This window comes from Mesoplodon bidens, assembly GCF_964165515.1.
Source record: "Mesoplodon bidens genome assembly, chromosome: 9".
Classification (NCBI taxonomy): Eukaryota; Metazoa; Chordata; class Mammalia; order Artiodactyla; family Ziphiidae; genus Mesoplodon; species Mesoplodon bidens.
Window position 1 is genome coordinate 8,775,113 of NC_138166.1, and position 25,254 is coordinate 8,800,366.

The 25,254-nt window shown below is 39.6% G+C and overlaps 1 protein-coding gene across 1 annotated transcript in view; it reads right to left on the bottom strand.

Moving 5' to 3' along the window:
• The window catches only part of CCDC146 (coiled-coil domain containing 146), a gene marked incomplete at its 5' end in the record, with an annotated part of 113,893 nt that extends 90,760 nt beyond the window's left edge, over nt 1–23,133 (bottom strand). Inside the window, one exon of the mRNA XM_081244969.1 lies at nt 22,975–23,133. Within this exon, the coding sequence (XP_081101095.1) occupies nt 22,975–23,133 (159 nt within the window). The remainder of the gene's footprint in view (nt 1–22,974) is intronic.
• Nucleotides 23,134–25,254: the final 2,121 nt, after the last annotated feature.

Genomic DNA, 25,254 nt, shown 5'->3' on the forward strand with positions numbered 1-25,254 from the left:
ATTCCTTATTATACATTACATTACATTATTATACATACATTACATACATTACATTATTCCATAATCATCTAGGTTCTACCCTAAAATCAATCTGTCAGGCTAGAATGTAAAGGAAATTTGAGACAAGAGTGTTATTACTCAAAGTGGTTCATGAATATGTTACCATAGATGAAGAGCTGTAGTCTAAAGAAGCCAGAGTTACAACTGGGGAAGGAGTAGGTACCATCAAATCTGAGGATCTGGGAGATTGTGAATGCGGTTTAGAAGTGATTGACTTCAGGGGAGGATATGGCAAGACAGGATCACATACACTATAGCATTGCGTACATAAGAATGACAAACTTTTAGAAGGGGATCTAGGAACATGCCTCTGGGTATGTATAATGCAGAGGAGTATGGTTGTACTAGGCCAGACAGTGATTGTTCTACCTGGCTGAGTTCCTAAAGAAAAAAGTAGTTTTTCATACTTATACCATATTGCAAATTTGAAATTAATTTTAATCATACCAAATGCATAAATGCTTTAATTTTTTTAAAAAAATTGTAGCTTAGACTAAAGACCCCTTTGCAAACCACCTTCAATTCCAATGTCCTCCCTCTCCCCAGAGGTAAGAAGCAGAGTTGGCTGAATCCAAACTCGAATTTCATTCTGTGCATTGCCAATTTGCAATGTTTACTGAATCGTAGCTCTGCCAGGTTTCTTTTGTTTACTGATTGGGAAGAGTTGGGAGTGAGAATAGAAGTGAGGGAAATTGGGGGTACTTGGAGAACTCGGAGTCCCCTGAATTCCCAAATGTGACTGAGCCTCCATGACTCCTTGAAGTGGTCCCTCCCCCACATTAGATAGAGGTCTTCTTGCTGAAGGCACTGTTGTCTTCTTTCCTGAGGGAGTAATCTTTCAAAAAATTTTTTAACACAATTTTTAAAGGTGACTTTCCATTTACAGTCATTACAAACTATTGGCTATACGGCCCATGTTACACAGTACATCCTTGGGTCTATCTTATACCCAATAGTTTGTACCTCCTGCTCTCCCACCCCTATATTGCCCCTCCTCCCTCCCCACTGGTAATCACTAGTTTGTTCTCTATGTCTGTGAGTCTGCTTCTTTTTGTTATATTCACTATTTTGTTGTATTTTCTAGATTCCACATAAAAGTGATATCATTTAGTATTTATCTTTTTCTGTCTGGCTTGTTTCACTTAGCCTAATGCCCTCCAAGTCCATCCATGTTACTGCAAATGACAAAATTTCATTCTTTTTTATGGCTGAGTAGTATTCCATTGTATTTATATACCACATTTTCTTTATCCATTCATCTGTTGATGGACACTTAGGTTGCTTCCATATCTTGGCAATTGTAAATAATGCCACCATGAACGTTGGGGTGCATGTATCTTGACAGCTACATGTAAAAGAATGAAATTAGAACATTCTCTAATACCATATACAAAAAATAAACTCAAATGGATTAAAGACCTAAATGTAAGATCGGATACTGTAAAACTTGTAGAGGAAAACATAGGCAGAACACTGACATAAATAGCAGCAATATTTTTTTGAATTTGTCTCCTAAAGTAGAGGAAATAAAAGCAAAAATAAACAAATGGGACCTTAGGTTTTGCACAGCAAAGGAAACCATTGAGGGCTTCCCTGGTGGCACAGTGGTTAAGAACCCGCCTGCCAATGCAGAGGACACGGGTTCGAACCCCAGTCCAGGAAGATCCCACATGCTGCAGAGCAACTAGGCCCAACGCCACAACGACTGAGCCTGAGCTCTAGAGCCTGTGCTCCGCAACAAGAGAAGCCACCACGATGAGAAGCCCGTGCATCGCAATGAAGAGTAGACCCAGCTCGCCACAACTAGAGAAAGCCCACGTGCAGCAACGAAGACCCAGTGCAGCCAAAAATAAATAAATAAAAATAAATACATTTTTTAAAAAAAGGAAACCAATGACAAAAAAAAGACAACCTACTGAATGCGAGAAAATATTTGCAAATGATATGACCAGTAAAGGATTAATATCCAACATATATAAACAGCTCATACAACTCAACATCAACAAAACAAACTACCCAATCAAAAAATGGGGAGAAGACCTGAATAGACATTTTTCCAAAGAGGAAATGCAAATGGCTGGCCAGCAGGCACGTGAAAAGATGCTCAGTATCACTAATCATCTGGGAAATGCAAATCAAAACCAAATAAGATATCACCTCACACCTGTCAGAACGGCTATCATCCAAAAGAACAGAAACAACAAATGTTGGCGAGGGTGTGGAGAAAAGGGAACCCTTGTGCAATGTTGGTGGGAATGTAAACTGGTACAGCCACTGTGGAAAACAATATGGAGATTTTTCAAAAAACTAAAAATAGAACTATCATATAGCCCAGCAATTCCACTCCTGGGTATATACCTGAAAAAAACAAAAACACTCATTCTGAGGGAGTGATCTTAATTCTCCTTTATGCTCCTCCATCCCACTCCTCAGCATCCCCAGATCTGTAACCAGGGCAAGACATGCCCTCTGGTCAATTATAAAGTCAAACTGGCGGAGAAGCCTTTATACAACTTTGCTAATTTATATCAGCAGAAAGCTGGGGAATATGCATAAAGACATTTTGAGGTTGCTTGACTAAAGAAGAAAAAACAATTTCATATGTGACCGAGTTCATTGATACAGGTATATTTACCAGAAATTCTGAATTCAATGGGCTAGTTTGGGCAGATGTGTTTGGTTCCAATAGTTTGATTAGTTAACACCTACCTAAAGCAGAAACTAACACACCATTGTAAAGCAATTATACTCCAATAAAGATGTTAAAAAAAAAAAAAAAACCTACCTAGATTCAACAGCAGCTTGTATTAACTAAAGTTGAGAAGCCAAAAATGTCTTGGAATTAAAAGATTTATGAAGATAGAAATGTTAGAGTGGAGTTTGCTGTCATTCATTTAAAAGGTATTTATTGAGTGTATATGATGTGGTCTTCAAAGAAGACCAAAACAGACAAGACCCCTATACTCAGGAAGTTTATATTTAATCAGAAGAGATGAATAGATAAACAATATATGATAAATGCCATGAAAAATTGAGCAGGGTAAGGAGAGCTAAGGAGTATCAGAGGAAAGGTGCTATTTTATACAGGTGGTCTGGGGTGACCTCTCTGTGGAGGTGACATGGGAACAGAGACTTAAAGATACGGGAGAACAAGGCAGGCAGATATCCAGAGTATGCTCCAGGCAAAGGGAGCATCAGGCGCAAAGGTGCTTGGCACGTTTTAGGGTCAGCAAGGAGGCTGGAAAAGCAGGCAGTCTTGGGTGGGAGGGGTTTGGGAGATGAGGTCAGAGAGAGCTCGGGGAGTTGGGGTTCAATGAGAAATGCGGGTGGGGCTGCCAGATCATCTAGACCTTGTGAGTCACGGTGAGGATTTTACCTTTTACTCAGAGTAGGTAAGAGCCGTAAGGGTTTTGATTACAGAAGGTACATGATTTCATCCAGTTTTAAAAGCGGGGAATAGACTGTTGGGAGACAAGATTGAAGCATGAACACCAGTTTGATGGTATTTGCAATAACCGTGGAGAGTGACGGTGGTTGCAGTGAAGTGGATCTTTAAGAGAAAGGGGTGGACAGTGGAAAGATTTAGAGTTATCACAGAGAAGTACGGGATTTTAGCCTGAGCAACTTGAAGGACGCAGCCGCTGTTGACTGAGATGGGGAAGAACTGCGCGGGGGCGCTGTCTGGAAAGCGTGTGGGCGGGCGGGTGAGGGGTGGGGACCCGCAGTTTTGAATCTTCTCAGTTCAAATATCTATAAGACATCCAAGTGGATGGCATCTGGATGTTAGTGTGATGCTCAGGGAAGGCATCTAGGTCGCTAGAATATAGATGGTAATGTATCTGTGGGACTAGATGAAATAACCTAGTACATAGGTGTGCGTGGGGCAAACGCTTTCACAGAAGGGGTTGGAGATAGGGAGGAACCAGCACAGTCGTCTCCCATCCACCCACCCTGTAAATGTGTCACTTGAGAAGTCCCAGGGTTGCTGCCTTATGAAGAGCGCAGAGATTTCTTCCTACTGGAACAGATACGTTCTCTGGATTGTTTGAGATTTGGGTGTGCGTTTCCTTGCTCCTGCCAGCCACACTATTTTGTTGGGTTACTAGATGTCTTAGCAGCCATGATGTTACTCTACTGTGGATTTCTGCAAATCATTGCTTTTGACTTAAGCAGTCACTTCACAGTGAAGAGAGGAAGCAGTGACATACTGAAGGCTCAGATAGTGCATCTTCTGGGAGACACCAGCTTGTGAGGGTGGAGGGTTGTCATGCAGGATGCAGCGTGTGCATGCACGTGTGTGTGTATGTGTGTACGTGTGCATATAGCAAAAGAAATATGAACTAGGCCACAGACCAAAAACCATTCTGTGTTAACAGTGTAATGCCCAAGTTTGAGGAATCATGTATGGACATTTTAAATCATTAGAGCACTAGTTTGCTATGATTATAAACCTTTAGTTAAGCAACTGGTTTTACTCCTTTTCTCTATTTTTAAGACAGTAATGATCTTAAAACTTGCTTCTTTCACAAACATTCTCCAATAGTTATCCAAATTAGAGGTAACCTAAGTCTTGTATTTCTAATAGCTTTCAAAGAGCTTACATTGGAATGGCTATCAATACATATGACTGGGAATCTTCACTTACGTTGGGTCCAGCTGCAGGTAGAAATGAGAATAGTTCTCTGCATATGGGTAGGTTCCCCTTGTGGTGTGTTGATGCATGTACATGCACACATACACACACCCCACATGTACACATATATACATGCATGCTTATATATGGTATTTGTAACACATCTGCTCTAGCACACAAGGAAACCTGCCCATTGAAATAAAATAGACATGTAGCTCTTACATGTAGTCAAAAGTCAATACAACAAAAATCACACTTGGGGGCTTCCCTGGTGGCGCAGTGGTTGAGAATCCGCCTGCCGGTGCAGGGGACACAGGTTCGTGCCCTGGTCCAGGAAGATCCCACATGCCGCGGAGCGGCCGGGCCCCTGAGCCATGGCCGCTGAGCCTGCACGTCCGGAGCCTGTGCTCCGTAACAGGAGAGGCCACAACAGTGAGAGGCCCGCGTACCGCAAAAAAAAAAAAAAAAAATCACACTTGGCCAATAGCTAACTTATTTTAAGCAATGTTATATAAAATAGATTGTCATAAAATAGAACTTCAGGCAGTGTAATTCCCTATAACATATTCTGTGCTCTTAGTGCACCTGTTATTCCTTGAACTGTTCCTTCTGTACTGCCTCTCCTCTCCTCCACAGCCCCATAGCATGGCTCCTTCTACTTTGCTCTTTCTACCTCCTCAACAACTTTTCTGTCCGCTTAGCAGCCTACTGTCCCCAAGCTCATACTCAATTCTGCCTGTGCACCTTTGCTCACCTAAACTCCCAGGGGTAAACCAAAATTAAAACCATGATCTAGATAACTGGTGATCAGCATCTTCCTAGGCTTCACACAGTAACTCAAAACGATCTTCATTATTATTTTTTTTATGTTGATGTAATCCAATTTATCGATTTTCATTTTTGTTGCTTGTGTTTTTGGTGTCAAATCCTAGAAATCATCGCCAAACCCAACATCATGAAGCTTTTGTTTTTTTGTGTTTTTTTTTTTTTTTTTGGCTGTGCATGGGCTTTCTCTAGTTGAGGGTGAGCAGGGGCTACTCTTCGTTGCGGTGCGCGGGCTTGTCATCGCGGTGGCTTCTCTTGTTGCGGAGCACAGGCTCTAGGGTGCAGTCTTCAGTAGTTGTGGCTTGCGGGCTCTAGAGTGCGGGCTCTAGAGCGCAGGCTCACTCAGTAGTTGTGGTGCACGGGCTTATTGCTCCTCAGCATGTGGGATCTTCCCGGACCAGGGCTCGAACTTGTATCTGCTGCATTGGCAGGCGGATTCTTAACCACTGCGCCACCAGGGAAGCCCAATCTTTATTATTTTATTAGCCATTTTCAGAATGAAATCTGCACTGTAATGCTTAGAATATATACTCTTCTTTTGAAAGCAAAAAATCACATTTTAAAATAGACAGCTTTTTTTGTTTTAGCCCCTTAAAATAGCTATTACATTTATCTTTATTATCTTAATCCAATAAATATTTATCATTTGCCTACTATGTGTATAGCATGGTGTGACATGCTTATTAAATTATTTTGAATAAGATTTTTCCAAATAATAACTTTCTAAACTCTCAAAATATAAGTTTAATCTCTAGCATTCAAGGTTTTCTCAGAGTGGGACTTCCCTGGTGGCACAGTGGTTGGGAGTCCACCTGCCAGTGCAGGGGACACAGGTTCCAGCCCTGGTCCGGGAAGATCCCACATGCCGTGGAGCAACTAAGCCCGTGTGCCACAACTGCTGAGCCTGTGCTCTAGAGCCCACGAGCCACAACTACTGAGCCCGCACGCCTAGAGCCTGTTCTCTGCAACAAGAGAAGCCACCGCAATGAGAAGCCTCTGCACTGCAACAAAGAGTAGCCCCTGCTCGCCTCAACTAGAGAAAGCCCGTGTGCAGCAATGCAGACCCAACACAGCCAAAAATACATAAATAAATTAATTAAAAAAAAGATTTTCTCTGAGTGATTAAGGATGACACTGTTTAAGATGAATTGCTTCTCTATTACAAAAGCCCTCATACAAAGGTTCAGCATATTTGGACTCATATAGAATCTGAAAACTTGCTCACTTTCTATCTCTGGAAATTGGTTTTCTCATCTTCTACAAGAGGCAAGTAATTTGTGCTTATGTTGTGAAAGTTTATCAAAGAAGGGACCACAAAACTATTTGCCTACATTTATTTCACATTCAGTAATGAGTATCACACTTTTTTTCAGTTAATCCAAGTAACCTGTTTTAATTTTTGTTTAGTGATTCTGCTTCTGAATACTCATAATGATAAGCAGCTGTCCCTTGCCGTGTGCCAACCATGTGCTGGACACTTTCCTAGGAGCATTTCCAATGTTATCTCTGTTGCTGAGGTTAGTGCCACAATAAGGAGGTAAAGACTTTAAACCACTAAAGTCTTCCCTGGGGGGGGAAAAAAAAGAAACAAACAATCTCTGTTATCTACAAACTCTGTATCATGTGTGGGCCATTATCCATTTTCAGCTTTCCTGGCTTTCTCGCTGTTTTTCTCATGAAATGGACTAATTTTCTCTGATAAATAACCTGTGGAAATTCCATGGTAAAGTACATACATTGTAAACCTCAGTATCACCCCTGCTCTGATTTTCTGTGTGAATCTACAAAGTGGAAGATTATTCCAATTAAACCTTAATTTAGGGTGAAACATCTCTTTTGTATCTTAACAAAAACAATTACATAATATTCTGTTGACAAGAGATTTTTTTAAAAAAGAATTTATTTTCAAGGGTGTTAATGTCCCTACTTAACCTAGTGGTTAAAAATTATTTATTTTCTGTAGCTAAGTCAGAATTTATAACAATTCTGACAGAAAACGCAAGCAAGTTTCTGTACTCTCCAAACACTGTTTTACTTCCATGGTTACATGGCAGGATTCACAAGGAAAACATTCCCATTAAGTACAAAGCACTTTGTAAGTTCTTTGGGAGCCAAAAGATTTCTCATGTAAACACCAAAGTTCTTATTTTCATTTGTTATATAAAATAATTCTTTTAAAATGCAAATATCATTTATAAATGAACGGTGCTGCTGATGGTGACTTTTAAAATTTCTATCCTATAACAAGTAAAATTTTTGTCTTTATCTGATCAAGCAAATGATTAAAAATCTAGAGCGGCTCATGGGTATATCATGGGTAGTTATGGAAGTTGAATGGTTATATAAGTTACGGTCTTTATGGTATGGTATTTATGGGGTTGGTATTTAACAGGCTGGACCGCTATAGTAGAGGTTCTTGAACTGTGTCCCCAGCGACCCTAAGGTTCTGTAGACATATTTCATGAAGGTTAAAGGAAGTGGGGTAGGGGGAGATGCCAGGAGAATGTAGGCTGCATGAAACACTGTTCACCTCGAATAGTTCTGCTTTTATATCTTGGATTTTGAGGGTTCATCTTCAATTTCACTTAAAAGATTTTGTTCTGTTTTCAAAAAATATTTGAAAATCACTGCCTCCCCATTGCATATCCCTTGCTCAGTCAGCAAAAATAAAACTGAAATAGATGTACAATGGCTCTAACTTGTTATGATATTTCTTTTTTTTTTTAGAATTCTATTTTATTTTATTAATTTATTTTTGGCTGCATTGGGTCTTCGTTGGTGTGCGCGGGCTTTCTCTAGTTGCGGCGAGTGGAGGCTACTCTTCGTTGCGGTGCACGGGCTTCCCATTGCAGTGGCTTCTCTTGTTATGGAGAACGGGCTCTAGGCATGCGGGCTTTAGTAGTTGTGGCACGAGGGCTCAGTAGTTGTGGCTCATGGGCTCTAGAGCGCAGGCTCGGTAGTTGTGGCGCACGGGCTTAGTTGCTCCGCGGCATGTGGGATCTTCCCGGACCAGGGCTCGGACCTGTGTTCCCTGCATTGGCAGGCGGATTCTTAACCACTGAGCCACCAGGGAAGTCCCAGATATTTCTTACTTTAAACATTTAAGTACCTGAGAATTTAGGTGGACTTGATGTGGAAAATGCATTCAGAAACTCAGGAGAAATTTCCTTTCTTTAAGTGTGCCTTGTAAAGTAGTGATTCAGTAGTGTGATTATTTTGGTGGAGGATTTTACTAATTACTATGTACATCTATTCCTTTGAAAGTGGCATGGCTACACATGTTACAGTGCACTAAGGGTTTGCAAGGAATATCAAGAAGAATAGCAAAGGCTTCCTGCTTTCAAAGTTCCTAAAGCTACTATAGATTAGCTTAAAAAACAGGAAAGAAATAATAAGTGGCATATGGTACAAGCACTATGCAGGGAAGTTACAGCAACAGAAGTGTTCCCATTTTGTCAAGGAAGTGGCATGCTTTAAGAAGGTGGGGTCTGAGCTGTCCTGGAAAAAATGCGTAGAATTCTGAAGCACTGAAGTGTGGAAAGCACTCCTGAGCTGTGTAGAGGATGAGCAAAAGCAGGTTGGAAAATCAGGAGCTACTTAGGAAAACAAGGATACGTCTAATGTGGCCGGAGCATAAGGTATATATAGCAGAGAACAGTAAAAAAAAAAAAAAAAAAAAAAATTAAAGAGAAGAAAGAAATGGTGGATCAGATTGTAGAGGGATTTGACTATAAATTCAAGCAACTGATATTTAATCCTTATGTTAATGCAAGAAAAAAATCAAATCTAAGTGCCTACAATCTCCCCCTGCCACCTATTTGATTGTTCAGTTCTGTGCCTGGACCTGAGGTGATGATGGGATACTGGGTGGGGAGGAAAACTGGAAGGAACTCTAAAGACTGTTTTATAAAATAATGAAATGGCCAAAGATATCTAGGAGAAGAGGGGTGTAGATAGAAAGGGGGAAAAAGCTGCCTGGGGATGGGAAAAAAAGTTTCCAGGGAAGTTTTTAAAGAGGGGGTCAAGTTGGGTGTGTGTGGGAGAGGCATCTGCTTTGATGAGGAATTTTAGGAAGTTTTGCCACATGACGTGCTGTGGAATTCCCTCCTCTCTTCCTGAAGGAACCTTCAGTACAGTCAAGTTGCTTTCCACAGTTTTCTGGAGGCAGATCTGTGTTTCCTTTGGCTGTGCTGAGATGGGTTTTAGGGTGGAAGAGAGATGGCTCCCTTTTGTTCAGTTCACAAACTATCTGCACAGAGCATGGGGGTTTCCCCAGCGCCCCAGGGGGACTGGAGCTGTGGTGCTGGTGGTGACAGGACATGTGAAGGGGAGAGAATGGGGAGCAGCCTTCACCTCTTCATCCTTCACTTCTATATCCACCACATCCAACTCTGTTTTACATATTGTGCTGCTGTGTATGATTTTTACTGGGAAAAAAAGTGATAAAAGCAGTTTAAAAAGAGGGTGAAAATCACGATGGTAGACAGTGAGGTACCCCTGAAGGTGAGAAATGTACTATTAGTGTAAAATGAGGCTCAGAGAACTTACATGGCTTTCTGAAGCCTGTATGGCTAGTACACGCAGAGCAAGGACTACAACCCATTTTCACTGAACCACTCTTCCACTCCCCGCAACCTCCCACCAATCAGAGATTTTCTTTCCAAACCATTAGTATTTAACATAGTTTGAGCCTGTCTATTCTTAGAGGTAGTCTCTATAGACAGCAAAATTCCTGTCTACTTAATCTGAGGTTGATGTCTGGTAATGCTTGTACCCCCTTAATTCATATCTCTGATGCCACCCAGGTATACTTGTTTGCCTACACCTAGGTATGCATGGGCTGGGAATATGTAAAGAACATTTGCCTCAGAAGATAATGGACTTGGCATGAGGTTCTAAGCTTCCCGTCATCTCCTCTCCATTTCTCCTTATACCGACATACATGCCAGACAGAATAAAGGTTAAAATATGATGACTCAAACTATCAATGTACTAGGAGAAAACACAGGAAACAATTTATGTGTCAGAGCACCAAAGGTCTTCTTAAGTAGGACATAAAATCGTGACGTTGTAAAAGAAAAGATCAGTAAATTTAAGCACATAAAAAATAAACTGCCACATGGAGAAAAGCCACCTTAAGCAAACTCAAAAGAAATCCAAAATCTGAGAGAAAGAGTTTGCAATGCGTATTATACACAAAGGCCTACTTTCTGTATGTATAAAGAGTTTCTATGAATCTCTAAGAAAAACTACACAATAAAAAAAAGGAAAAAAGGATGTGAACAAAATTTACGAAAAAAAGAAAGTACAAATAGGTCTCTCCATTAACCGTGCTTCCAGCTTCTGTAAAGTTGATGCTTTACCATCTGCCCTACATGCCTGTGCCAGATACGTCTTGTTCCAAACCACCTGATAATATGCCTGAGTCACCTTGCCTCCCTCACTGTCCTCCTCCCCCACCTTGACAAGAGTCCTCCTCCTGGGAGGAGGATAACTTTTCAAATGGAAACCAACCAATCCAGAGTCCACACCCTCAGCCATCTCGTTTATTAGGCCCTCACACTCTGGTCAACTATACAACTGCCCTCATCATCCCAATGCCGGGTGCCAAACAACTAGGGACATCTCCTATGCCCCAGAGCCTGCTGAAGTTATTCACACTAGCCAGTCCTAAGCTGCTTCCTCTGCCTCATCCACTCCTTCCCAGGGAAACAACAATAAAGGCTCTTGCCCACTGTTCCTCCCTCTCCCTCTGCCTCCTGACCCACCTGGTGCTTCCCCACGTGCCCTCCCCCGCCCCCGCCCCCGCCCATGACATGGCATGCCTCCTTCTTTTAGGAACTGTGAGTAATAAACTATCATTCCAGTGGCAGTTGTCTCCTGACCTGTTGGCCTTCCTATACCTCACATTTTCTATTAATACACTATATTTTATTTATCTGTCTGTCTATGTATCTATCTATTTATTGGCTGAACCCCGAGGCTTGCGGGATCTCAGTTCCCCGACCAGGGATTGAACCCGGGCCACAGCAGTGAAAGCGCCAGATCCTAACCGCTAGACCACCAGGGACTCCCGATACACTATATTTTAAAACAATCTTAAACATATGAAAAGATGCTCCACTCCACTCCTTTTAACGTAAATGTAAATTAAGACTATGATGGGATAACCTTTTCCCCCAACAGAGTGACAAAAGTTGAAAAGTCAGACAGAGCACAGTAAAGAGACATTTATTGTTGAGGGGAACATAAATTATTACAACCTTCATGGAGGGAACCTTAGCAGTAAAAAAGTCTTTTTAAATACACAAACTCATGATCTGGCAGTTCCACTTCAAAAGTAGTGAAAGTAGGATCTCAAAGAGATACTTGTACACTATGTTCATAGCAGCATTATTTGTAATAGCCAAGAGATGGGAGCAACCCAAGTGTCCACTGACAGCTAAACAGATAAACAAAATGTGGTATGTACATACAATGGAATATTATTGTCTTAAAAAGGAGGGAAATCCTGTCACATGGTACAACATGGATGCATCTTGAAGACATTATGCTAAGTAAAATAAGCCAGTCACAAAAGACGAATACTGTGAACTATGAGGTATCTAAGAGTAGTCAGATTCATAGACACAAAGTAAAATGTGGTGGCCAGGAGCTGGGAGGAGGCGGAAATGAGAAGGTGTTGTTTAATCGATAGAGAGTATCAGTTTTGCGAGTTGAAAAATTCTGGAAATTGGCTGCAGAAAAAGGTGAATATACTTAGCACTACTGAACTATACATTTAAAAATGGTCAAGGGGTTTCCCTGGTGGCGCAGTGGTTGAGAGTCCGCCTGCCAATGCAGGGGACACGGGTTCGTGCCCCGGTCCGGGAAGATCCCACATGCCGCAGAGTGGCTGGGCCCGTGAGCCATGGCTGCTGAGCCTGCGCATCCGGAGCCTGTGCTCCGCAGCAGGAGAGGCCACAGCAGTGAGAGGCCTGCGTATGGCAAAAAAAAAAAAAAAAAAAAGGTCAAGATGGTATATTCTATGTTATGTCTATTTTTCCACAATTAAAAAAAATTTTTTGAATGAACAAACCCATTGATCCAGCAATCCCACTATTAGGAATTTGTTCTTTTTTTTTTTTTTAGTTCTTTTAGTTCAGGGGCTGTCTTATTTACTTTAATATTCCACATTGTACTAGTACAGTTCTGTTTTTGAGGGTTTTCAGTAAACATTTATTGGAGGTAAATTCTACTGACTTAAAATATGCTCACTTTTTAAAATAAGAAGGTGTACTAGTGTTAATATTTGGAAGTATGGATAATTTTCTAAAATAATGCCAATGTTTAAGATTTTTATAGAAAATAGTTACACATTTGATTAAATCTGAGACATCATTGAATATATGACACACCATTATTTTATGTTCTACGGAGATAGGAAAAAAATGCTATCAAATTATGACAAAATGCTTTTTTTTTTTTTTTTCGGTATGCGGGCCTCTCACTGCTGTGGCCTCTCCCGTTGCAGAGCACAGGCTCCGGACATGCGGGCTCAGAGGCCATGGCCCATGGGCCCAGCCGCTCCGCGGCACGTGGGATCTTCTCGGACCAGGGCACGAACCCATGTCCCCTGCACTGGCAGGCAGACTCTCAACCACTGCACCACCCGGGAAGCCCCAAAATGCTTTTTTATCACTTGAATTTTTATTTTACACTCATTGAGTTTTTAAAATTAATTTTTATTAGAGTATAGTTGCTTTACAATGCTGTGTTAGTTTCTCCTGTACAGCAAAGTGTATCAGCTATATGTTTACATATATCCCCTCTTTTTGGGAATAGGAATTTGTCCTTTTAATGTAATTATTTCAGTGTGAAATGAGGCACGCCTAAGGTTACTGACTCTCTATCATTGTCTGTAAGAGCAGAAGATCGGAAATAATCCAAATATCTTATAATAGGGATTTGATTAGAGTGTGCTCCACCGTGCATTGAAATACCATGCAAACATTAAAAAGAACATAACAGTTGCATGTATATGTGAAAAAAGCAAGTACGTATATTACACTACCACTTGCTTGTTTGTGCGTAGACTTCTGCAAGGCTATATAGGAGACTGTTAATGTCGGTTGCCTCTGGGGAAGGGGACAGCAGACTGTGGGATGGGGTGACTTTTCACTGTGTACTATTCTGCACCTTTGAATTTTGTACTCCGGTAAGTCCCCTACATAGGAACCTTCAAGTTGCCAACTTTCAAAGATGCGAACGTGCGTTCACATGTCCAATCACGTAAGTTAGTTCACATGTCTGGTGTATATTGTCACGTGTGTGCATCCTCTGCAAGTGGTTGTGCTTTTGTGTACTTTACTATACAGTACTGTATTGAGTACAGTAGTACAGTATCTTTATTTCAAGCCCAGGATGTCCAGAAGCAAGCGTCAAAGCAGTGGTATATAGCCAATTGTGTTAGTTGGGTACCTAGGCAAACTTTGTTGGACTTACAAACAAACTGGACTTACGAAGTCGCTCTTGGTACAGAACTCATTTGAATGTAGATGACTTACTGTACTGCATATTTTATGTATTAGAAAATAGTTAAAAAGAAAAAAATACTAACCTCGTGGCTGAAAAAACTTTAATACCTGGCTCTCTGATATTCTATTCTTTAACTTCCTAGTCTGGCTTGTATCTCACTACTTGACCACTGAGATCCTGATCTTATTTGCCTAATGAAGACTGTAATGACTACTTTGTTTTAGCAGACTTTTCTGACTCATTTACTGATGTTACCTGTAAATCCAGTTGCTGAATAGCCAAATTCCCAATCCTACTCCCCTCTGCTTTATTCCCCAAAAATCTCCCCAACAGATAAGAGTACCATCTCCCCATCCACCTATATAACATAGATTTTAATCAAAAAAGCATTATTTATTTTTTTAATTTTTATTTTATTTTATTTTATTTTTTGCAATACGTGGGCCTCTCACTGTTGTGGCCTCTCCCGTTGCAGAGCACAGGCTCCGGACGCGCAGGCTCAGTGGCCATGGCTCACGGGCCCAGCCGCTCTGCGACATGTGGGATCTTCCCGGACCGGGGCACGAACCCGTGTCCCCTGCATCGGCAGGCAGACTCTCAACCACTGCACCACCAGGGAAGCCCCAAGCATTATTTATTTTAATCCTTAAGCTTCCATCTTTGTGACTAATATATTCAAATAGTTCTTGGATTACTAAAGGTACTTTGTTTCTCAAGATATACATTCTCTACTGAGAACCACAAGCTATCAAAAGCCAACTTACTTTCTCTCTCTGAAGAACTTTCTTTCTCAGAGGAAAAAACAGTACCATTAAGTACTTCTCCTAATCCTTATTTTAGAAAGCAACATCTGTCCACAGTGACTATTAAAAAAAAAACCAGCATCCGAGTTTAGAGTATTATTTTAAATATTTACATCAACTTGCTACAATAGTAGCTGAAAAAAGCAATGAAAAATAAAGAGGTAATTAAAACTTTATTAAGTATGTAATTAAAATAAACACATGGGCATGCATGCACACACAAAGGTTCTCATTATGTCAGTAAAGGAATCAAAAACAGGAAGGGGAAATCAAGAAGCATTAACCACACAGGTGAAGGAACACGTGCGGCCGAGGGTAGAGCTGCTCCCTGCTGCATTTGCCTCTGGTCCCAAGCCCGGAGTCTGACGTGTGGTGGATGCTCAGGAAAGATTTTCAGAATGAGTAGAAGGAGATAAGCTCGCAGACAGGAGGCAGAAGAACTGCCAAGTCCTCTCTAGCCCCAGTTTTCAACACTCTGTGACTCCCATTTAACACTGATCATGTGTTCAGATAGCAGAGTCCTTTGTGACAACGCCCCCAGATTCCTGGCCAGAATCACCTTGAAGGTGCCAAGGGTGACGATATCCTAACATGGGGCCTTCTTTTCTCTTATCCTGAGTTCTTGTACAGTGTATGATTTTTACTGATTGAATTTAGGGGTGCTAATCTACTTTGCAAAGTGGAATATGGCTTCTATGCCTGTAATCCTGATATAAATATATATCCTGATATAAATACATATCCTGATATAAATCTCTAATTTTTGTAAATAGATATGAGCCATGTCAGTACACCAAATGTTTAAGTGTATGCCAGGCATGAACCACAGTCTTCTTCCACATTGGAAAGATTTTAAAATTTCCACCTTACTGTCAAAGTAAAAAAATAAAATAAGACCCTTTATGGGAAAAATGGAACCTATCTGTATTGTTTAATAGATAATCAGTCTGTTTAAAGTCTCTTAACAGCCAAACAAAACCTTGAAGAATTATTCTTGTAAGCCTGCCTCAATGTCTGAAAGAAAAGTGAAAACCTGCCAACAATAGCACGACTTGTGGAAATATTTTAAAAAGAAATTTAGCAGTTTTTAAATGCCTATTCTCTAAGTACAGCTATTAGTGAGGTGTGATAACTAAGAAAGGATAGGGAAACCGAAGAGAAATATTTAAATAGAGAGTTAAAATATTTATCTTTATTTTTTCTTTTAATATACAGTTTACTTAAAAAGTCTATTTGTAAAACCCTAAAATAGCAGTGTTTAAATGTGTGAATGTCAGGTGAAATGTGTGTCAGGCTAGGAGACAGGAGACTGGGTTCCAGGCCTGGCTCTGCATCTGCCTAGCTGTGCAAACCAGGGCAAGTCTCAATCTTTCAGAACCTTTAAGATGGAAATAATGATATCTCAAACTTCCGTATGGAATCATTATGAAAATTAAATTATATACTTGAAACTACCTTGACTGTAAGCTCCTTGAGGATGGGAATCTTACACTTTCATCTTTTAACCAGTTACTTGATTAATTAATTCATGTATGAAAGAGAAAACATTTTCAATCTTTGAAAAACATTTTAAATTTCATTACAGATTATTTCAAGAAACTCATCAGTAACTCTATAGAAGATCCAATCTTGAAAATGAAGGAAGCTTTAGTAGCATCAGAAAGTCACCAATTTTTCAGAAATTAATTTAAAATTTTCATTAAAAATTCCAAAAATGTATTTAATCTGTTACCAGCCTTGAGATCAAAATTAATAAAAAATAAGAAAGTGTCTTTTGAACATGTGAATATCCTCCACCCAAAAAAGAGATAATTTTAAAGGTAGGGAATTAGGTAAACAATAGCAACAGCTTTTCATAAATATGCAGTGGTAGACTGTGCTGTTAAATACACATAAGCAGCAATTTGCATTCCTTTCAGAAAAGCAGTCTGAATACCAAGAACCTGCTACGTCTGTATCTCCAGCCCAGGGACTTCCCTGGTAAGCCTGAGGTTCACATATTGGACACTCCCCTCAGACCATTGCTTATTCTGAATTCTCTGTCACTTACAGTACCATAATCCAGCCACTTTCCTAAATCAGAAATCCAAACATCAGTTTAGACTTTTTCCTCTCCCTCACCCCGTCCCCATCCATTCAGACACTAAATCCAGCATTTTATACTTTCTTACTCTCTCTCCTATATGTATTCTATCCTTTATTCCATGGCCATTGCTTGGTTCAGTCTCTCTTCACATCTTCTCTTGATCACTGAAATGGTATTCCAGTTGGTGGTATGGTGGGAATGGAAAACAGATGAATTTAATAGATATTTAAGAGAGAAAATAAACTGACAGAATATAGTAGGAGAATTAGGTTTGGGAGGAGAATAATAAATTTAATTCTGAGCATGTTTAGTTGGAGGTAACTTGGGGGGTCATCCAGGTGAAGACATTCCAAGTATATGCATGTATAGGTGTGGGCAAAGCTTGAGATAAGAAAAGCAGGTTCATAGTGGACACCACGGATATGGACAAAATATCCCCTCTCATGTCCTACTGCCTGTGAAAAGCTTCTTTCCAGATCATCTCAACCCACGGTGATTGTTCCTGCCATTCAGTTCTAATCACACTTTTGGCACCTCCAGGTTCTCAACGATCCATTGCCTTTTGTTGATATTGAACATGTCAAGTTTCTCATTTCCCAAATTAAGCTTCTAAAGAACAGTACCCTTTTATATGCTTTATGCCTATGAATGTCCATGCGTCTAGCCCTGTGCAGCACACAGGAGGTGCTCAAAACAAAGGAGGAGCTGAAAGGATAAATCTGAGTAAATTTCAGTAACTTTAATAATAATGGTAATAAACATCTCCTAGCACAGAGCCTGGCACATAGTGGGTGCTGAATTAATATCTGTTAAATGGATTAAGACTTAATGTCTCCCACTGCTCTTCAAAAACTTCTTGCTATCTCAGTTCTTTTCCCATTGGACATGAAACTAAAACGTGAACACAAAGATATTTATTACACATCTTTAAGGAGTCCAAAAGTTGATAGTTTGATATAGAAGCTGTTTCAGTGAAAAGGTCACATGTCAACAAGCCTAATCCATCTTCATCGACACACCCACAATGCTTGCATACCCCACACTCTACTTTTAACAGAATTTCTTATTCTGTACAGAGTCACACTTTTACTTCCTTAGTGTTTCCCTCCAGTGTTCACACTGTCCCTTGTGCCTCCCAAAGGCTCCTGTGCTACTTTTTCTCTACCCCCTGGTTAAGTCAGGTCCAAGACTTAACAACGGCTGGCACAAAAATTATTTTCAGGAAATGAAGAGAAGGGAGGAGCTGACTCGTTCTGGTGAAAAGTAAAAGAGCCAAAAGTCTTAGGCAAGATAATTTCATGTTTTGATTTTGGCTCTTGGCATTAAGACAAGGATGACTTTATGGCATCCAAGTTTTGGAAATGTTCAACATCTGACACACTGACATTTGACAACCAAGAAATCAGTGCTACTTTACATAACCATGTACAATTTAGAAGTAGAAATCCTGACTTAGGGAATACCATGAAAGCTATAACTTACATTAAGCCTGAATGTGCAACAGACATGAGCTTTGAACAAAGAGACATATGCTATTTGTTAAAAGAATCATTTTTAAATACTAAATATTTACTGCTTGTCTCTGTGCAAGGTCTTGAGCCAGGTGCTGTGTAGGATATAAATAAAATCACACATGACCCTTGCCATGGTATTAGATGAAAACAGTTACATATTGCCCATCAGAGTGTATATCTTGGTATAATCTTTTTGGAAAGCTATTTGAAGGTATCAACTAAAGCTGAATATAAACCTAAACTATGACACAGGAACCCCACTCCTAGGTAAACACCCAAGATAAATGAATTCATAAGTATAAGGCACAAGAATGCACAAGAATGATCATGGCACCTTATCCATAATCATCCAAACAGGAAACAACCCAAATCTCTTAATCTCTAAATAGAACAGAATGGACAAGAAAATTATAGGATATTTACACAAAAGAACACTATATACCAATTTTAAAATATTGAACTAAGGCACAGATGGTGCCATGAATAAATTTCACAGATTCAGTGTTTACCAAAAGGAGCCAGACACAATGGAAAACATACTGTATGATTCCATTCATATGATTTTTGAAAAGAGGCAAAACTAATACATAGTGATAAGTCAGAATAGGTCTAACTTTGGTGGGAGAAATGACTGGGAAGAGTCTCAAGGGACACCACTGGGTTGCAGGAAATACATTTTCATCTGAGTGGGAATATGGCAGGAATGAAGAAGAGATAAATTCAAGAAATACTTAATGGAGATATCTTACCCTCAAACTGATAAAGAGAATGCAGGAGGAGAATTAGGATTCGGAGAATGATGAATTCAGTTCTGAACATGTTGGTTATTGGCATATGTAAAAAAAAATGGCTGGACCCTGAGTATTTGCGAGGTTTACTGTGTATATGTTATACCTTAGCAAAAAAAATTTTTTAATAAAAGTTTTCAACAGGACTAGAAAAGTCTGTGGAGTGCCAGGCCTCATAATTAGGCAGCAATGGAAGAGTTGGGGAGCAGGTGTCCAGAATTAACCCACACAGTCCATTGATGTGACTTACTTCCCAAGCCCCACTTTGAACATTAATCCCAAAGTGTGAATTTAACACAGTGTAGTTCATACCCTGTTAAGTCTTATTGTTTAATGTGATCATAATATCAGTGAGAAATTAAATTTTCTATGCAAAATATTATATGATGAGAAGATATTCAGTAAATATCTGTTAATGATCTTGTATCAAGTGAAAGGTACAGCCTACAAATGCTGTAAGAGTAGACAGGTTGGAGAAAACACTGTGAACTGACTGCTCAGGCACAGGGTTATTTTTGTGTTTGTTTGTTTTTGCGGTACGTGGGCCTCTCACTGCTGTGGGCTCTCCCGTTGTGGAGCACAGGCTCCGGACGCGCAGGCCCAGCGGCCATGGCTCACGGGCCCAGCCGCTCCGCGGCATGTGGTATCCTCCCAGACCGGGGCACGAACCCGTGACCCCTGCATCGGCAGGCAGATTCCCAACCACTGCGCCACCAGGGAAGCCCCAGGCACAGTTTTTTGAAGGAGGTGAGAACTGAGCCAGATTCTAAAAGGTTAGGAATAGATGCAGGGGTTTCAAAGTGTGGCCTATACAAGTGTTTGATCTGATTTTTTCAGTTGGAGTAGCACAGTCTTTCAAGAGGCAACGTGAGTAGGAAGATTGTGGACAGCCACGACCTTGTATCATGCTTTGTGAATATGTGCCAGTTTCCTAGCCATCTGAATATGGGAGAGTCCATGCTAAGGGGATTAACAAGCAGAAGATCATGAGGACCTAAGTAAATTATTAGATTACAAAAATAGTTTGGGCCCAAATTGCAGAGTACCATAAATACTGAACACATTCTGTAGGCAATATTAGCTGACAGCATGACATCCATGTTTTACAACTCAATAGTGCTGGACCAACGGTGTGACTACCATTAGCAACAATAAATGCTATAAGCAGCATCTGGTTCTTTCAATGTGATGCCAAGCATCTGGGCCTTTGGAAGTGGATTTCTGACGGCTTTCTTTCAGAACTCTTGCTATTCTGCAGATTCAGCTTCTGTTTAGACAACTGAAACAGGATAGCTTTTTTTTTTTTTTTCGGTACGCGGGCCTCTCACTGCTGTGGCCTCTCCGGTTGCGGAGCACAGGCTCCGGACGCGCAGGCTCAGCAGCCATGGCTCACGGGCCCAGCCGCTCCGTGGCATGTGGGATCTTCCCGGACCGGGGCACGAACCCGTGTCCCCTGCATCAGCAGGCGGACTCTCAACCACTGCGCCACCAGGGAAGCCCGAGGATAGCTTTTATATAGTAGGTTAAAAAAATTGTAAGACTCGTGAATCTTAGAGGAATGTTAAAAGAGTTAGAAAAAAAAAAGCTATAGATGCCAATAGGAACAATCTCAGGGGTGTTTATTATGGAAACAAAGTTGTTTGAAGCCAATAATTCATTCTGCAAGATTTTGCTGCCTAAAGGAAGTAAAATTACTGGTGTAATTACTACTCAAAATGGGAGGACCATTCTTTTACCATATAATCTAAGTTATCTACTTTATTAGGGGCTGGTCATACTCAATGATTAATAGCTATAATTTGTGCATACATGAGTATTGAGAGATTCTTGAAATATTTAACGAATTGTTACATTGAAGACCAATACGCAAGAGAAGTTGTCCTAAGTTCTCCTTTGACTTTACAAGTCAAGTCTTCCATGTTTCTTTATCTGTGGCTTAAAAAATTTGACTATAATTTTTATTGTTTGGCATAACCTTTGGTAGAAATAACCTGTACCTTTATTTGATATAATTATTAAAGGTAGTAGTATAAAAGTAGAAATACTATTGCAAAGCTGGACATATGATGGATTTTAGCAGAAATAGAGAACGCTGATCATTTGAAAATATTAATACTAGAGATATGAACTCATAGTTCTAAATACATCAAGATACGTATAGAAATAGATATAAATTTATGTGGATAAATATATTTATACACCTATTTCCCGGCTCTGAGAGTGCTGAGAAGCAAGGACAGACCGATAGCAATGAACACACCCAGCACTGAGATCTTAGTTTTCAAATATCATTCTCCACTAAAATAGGAACCAAGGATCCTCTGAGAAATGGCTGATCCTAGAGTTGGAGCAAAGAAAATGCAAGATGAATCTGGAACATATTCTATGACAGGAAGTTAAAAGGTACACAGAGAATCATAGGAGCCTGTCAAAAGTGAGCCTTCTTGAAAGGGTGTACACTGGCCAAATCTGGGACAACTGAAGTATCAAAATGAATAATGGCCATAATGGATTATAGCTCATTGAGTAGAATAAGAACTCATGAGTCCACCCTGATGGATAGATGGGTGGATGGATAGACAGATGGAAAGAAAAGAAGAGAAAGTTCTACGTTATAGTAGGAAGACAACTAATAAATGTAGAAAAAATGATGGAATGAGAAAACTGCCATTTGGCAACCATTGTAATAATAATTAATTTGGGCAAGAATCATCAAGAGATGTAAAACTAGTAGGTGAAAATTTTAGAAGGAATAGGATACTTAAATAGCCTCAGAATATCTCCCCATAGGTGCTTATCAATTTCCAGAAGAAAAATAATAACTTTATAGGAGAGAAAGCTAGAAGTCACCACCTTAACCAAGTGATCAATGCTGAAAACATGAGTAATGGGACAAACTGACATCGTGTGTTCCTGATATGAGGTTTATATGTTTATATAAAACAAAAGCTCAACAATAGTTGTAGCAATTGTTTAAAATATTTACACCAAGAAAATATTTGGGCGGGGATTTAGTATCGCTTCTTGGTTTTAAGTAAAATCTGATTTTGCCCAAAGACTTTTTAAGCTTATTTTTATTATGACTATCAAATTTCTTAGATGTTTTATTCAGTTATATTCACATAAGGTTAAGAGTTCAGAAGTCAAATATCCTCTAAATCATTTTCTAAAGTACAGCTCTCAAGCGTGACAGATTGCATGTGTGGTCAGTTACTGTTTAAAAAAAACTCTCCTCATATATGGGCATTTCCTAAATGTTCATCTCATTTTTTAAAAAATCAGACAAAAATATAACAAAAATCAGATTCCCCTTTTTGCTTCTCTGCTAGTAGGAAACAGCATGTTTCTGTGCTCTACTGCAGTAACTACATTTGGTTAGGTAAATGTATATTCTATCGTTATATGACAAGATATTTTATCTTCATTTTATGGATGTAAATGTAATGTATCCAGTAATGAAAGAAATCAGTTACCAACATACAGAATATACTTAAGTGGCTGCATATATGCAAATATTTATTATGCCTTAAAAGTATCAGAACCTACACTACTGCATTAGTCCAGGATTATACCGTAGGCTTTTGGAAGAGAATGTAGGGGCTATTTTATTTTAAAGTGCTTCAAACAGTACATATTGCCTACAGGCTACAAATAATAAATTATTTTGATAATGATATTAACTTCATCTGAATTTTTAAGTAGATAGTGAGGCAAGTCTTACTGTAGTAATATATAAATATATCTGTACCTCATACAGACAAATGAAAGCTGGAGTTGTAGATACATCAACGAATCGCTCATCTCGGATGTTAATCGTGGGTGCTACAGCATAAATGGGGTCTTCTTGATCCTTTTCACCTTTCTTCTCTTCCTCTTCTTGTTCTGTGTCTGTGGTACTGTCTTCCATTTTTCACAATTCTAAAATAAAATCATTCCATATTCAGCTATTTAGGGATGTCTTCAGTTATGGTAAAATTAATGGAAAATAATAAAAGCAAGCAAAGCAACTAGAGTAATTTATTCAATGAAATTATAGGTCAGGAAAGTTAGCTACAATCACATTATTATAAAAGACTGCCTTTTTGTAAAGATACTCTCCAATGATGCATTCAAAGCAATAATTCTAATTTTAAAGAGTAGACTATTACTGCATTAATTGGATAAAATTATATAACTAGAATATAAGCTCCATGAAGGCAGAAAAGAAACCTAATTTTGTTTATGGAGCGTTGTAGTAGGCACTCAATTTCTATTCATGGATTGGGTTAATAAAAAGAAGCTTCATCCTTAAAATATAACACAAAGTTAATTCAAATTAATTTTGGAAACATAAAAACCAACGCCCTGTGGTGCCACATACTGCCTTAGGCATGCATCTGCACACTAGGCTGCCAGGCTAATTGCTCCATACCCACACTGCCTGCTACCCACACAGCTCATGCCTATATGCTTGTGCGCATTGCCAACGGGCCTGTCTCTGCTGCTCATGTGTGTGCTCAGTTGTCCCATCAGACTTCACTTCCAAAGCATAAGCTCAAAAACAAAATTACTAAGGATTTCAAGATGGTGACACCAGAGCATTAAGCCAAGTGCAGGCCCTTCCTAGAGTGGATCCCTTTTTCTTTTTTTTTTTCTTTTTGGCAGCGCCATGAGGCATGTGGGATCTTAGTTCCCTGACCAGGGATCGAACCCAGGCCCCTTGTATTGGGAGGACAGAGTCTTAACCACTGAACTGCCAGGGAAGTCCTGAGAGGGTCCTTTTTTGACTGCACAGGTCATATACCTTTGAAGCCAGCCCTGTGTATTGTCCATCGGTTTGCTCATGTAGTCAAGTGGACCCAGAGTAGTTTCTAAAAGGACCCCTGTCTTGCCTGGCAAGGTCTCTATTGCCTCATTTTGGTGGCATTGGGATGGTTACCCTTCTAAGAGAGAACTGGTAAGAGGTCTCCATTGCATAAGAGAATGCCAGTGTAATCTGCCTTTTTGATCTCTGATATATGTGAATCTGCACACAACAGAAGAGCGTACTTACTTTCTTCTCTTGCTGGAGAGGATAACTCCAACTGTCATAATTTTTTTTTTTGCTTAAAAATTTTTTTAAATTTATTATACAATTTTTAAAGGTTACTTTCTATTTACAGTTTTTACAAAATATTGGCTATATTCCCTGTGTTGTATAATACATCCTTGAGCCTATCTTACACCCAATAATTTGTACCTCCCCACTGGTAACCACTAGTTTGTTCTCTGTATCTGTGAGTCTGCTTCTTTTATGTTTATTCACTAGTTTGCTATATTTTTTAGAGTCCACATATAAGTGATATCATGCAGTATTTATCTTTCTCTGTTTGACTTATTTCACTTAGCATAATGCCCTCCAAGTCCATCCATGTTGCCACAAATAGCAAAATTTCTTTCTTTTTTATGGCTGAGTAGTATCCTATGTGTATATACGTACAACATCTTCTTTATCCATTCATCTGTTGGTGGACACTTAGGTTGTTTCCATTTCTTGGCAATTGTAAATAATGCTCCTATGGACAGTGGTGTGCATGTATCTTTTTGAATTAAGTGTTTTTGGCTTTTTTTGGATATATACACGTGGAATTGCCTGGTCATATGGTAGTTCTATTTGTAGTTTTTTGAGGAACCTCCATACTATTGTCCACAGTGGCTGCACCAATTTACACTCCCATCAAGAGTGTATAAGGGTTCCCTTTTCTCAACATCCTTGCCAACATTTGTTACTTGTGGCCTTTTTGATGATAGCCATTCTGACAGGTGAGGTGATATCTCATTGTGGTTTAGATTAGCATTTTCCTGATAATAAGCGATGTTGAGCATCTTTTCATGTGCCTGTTGGCTGGCCATCTGCATTTCCTCTTTGGAAAAATGTCTATTCAGGTCTTCTGCCCATCTTTTTGATTGGGTTGTTTGTTTTTTGATGTTCAGTTGTATGAGCTGTTTATATTTGTTGGATCTCAATCCCTTATTGGTCATATAATTGGCAAATATTTTCTCCCATTCA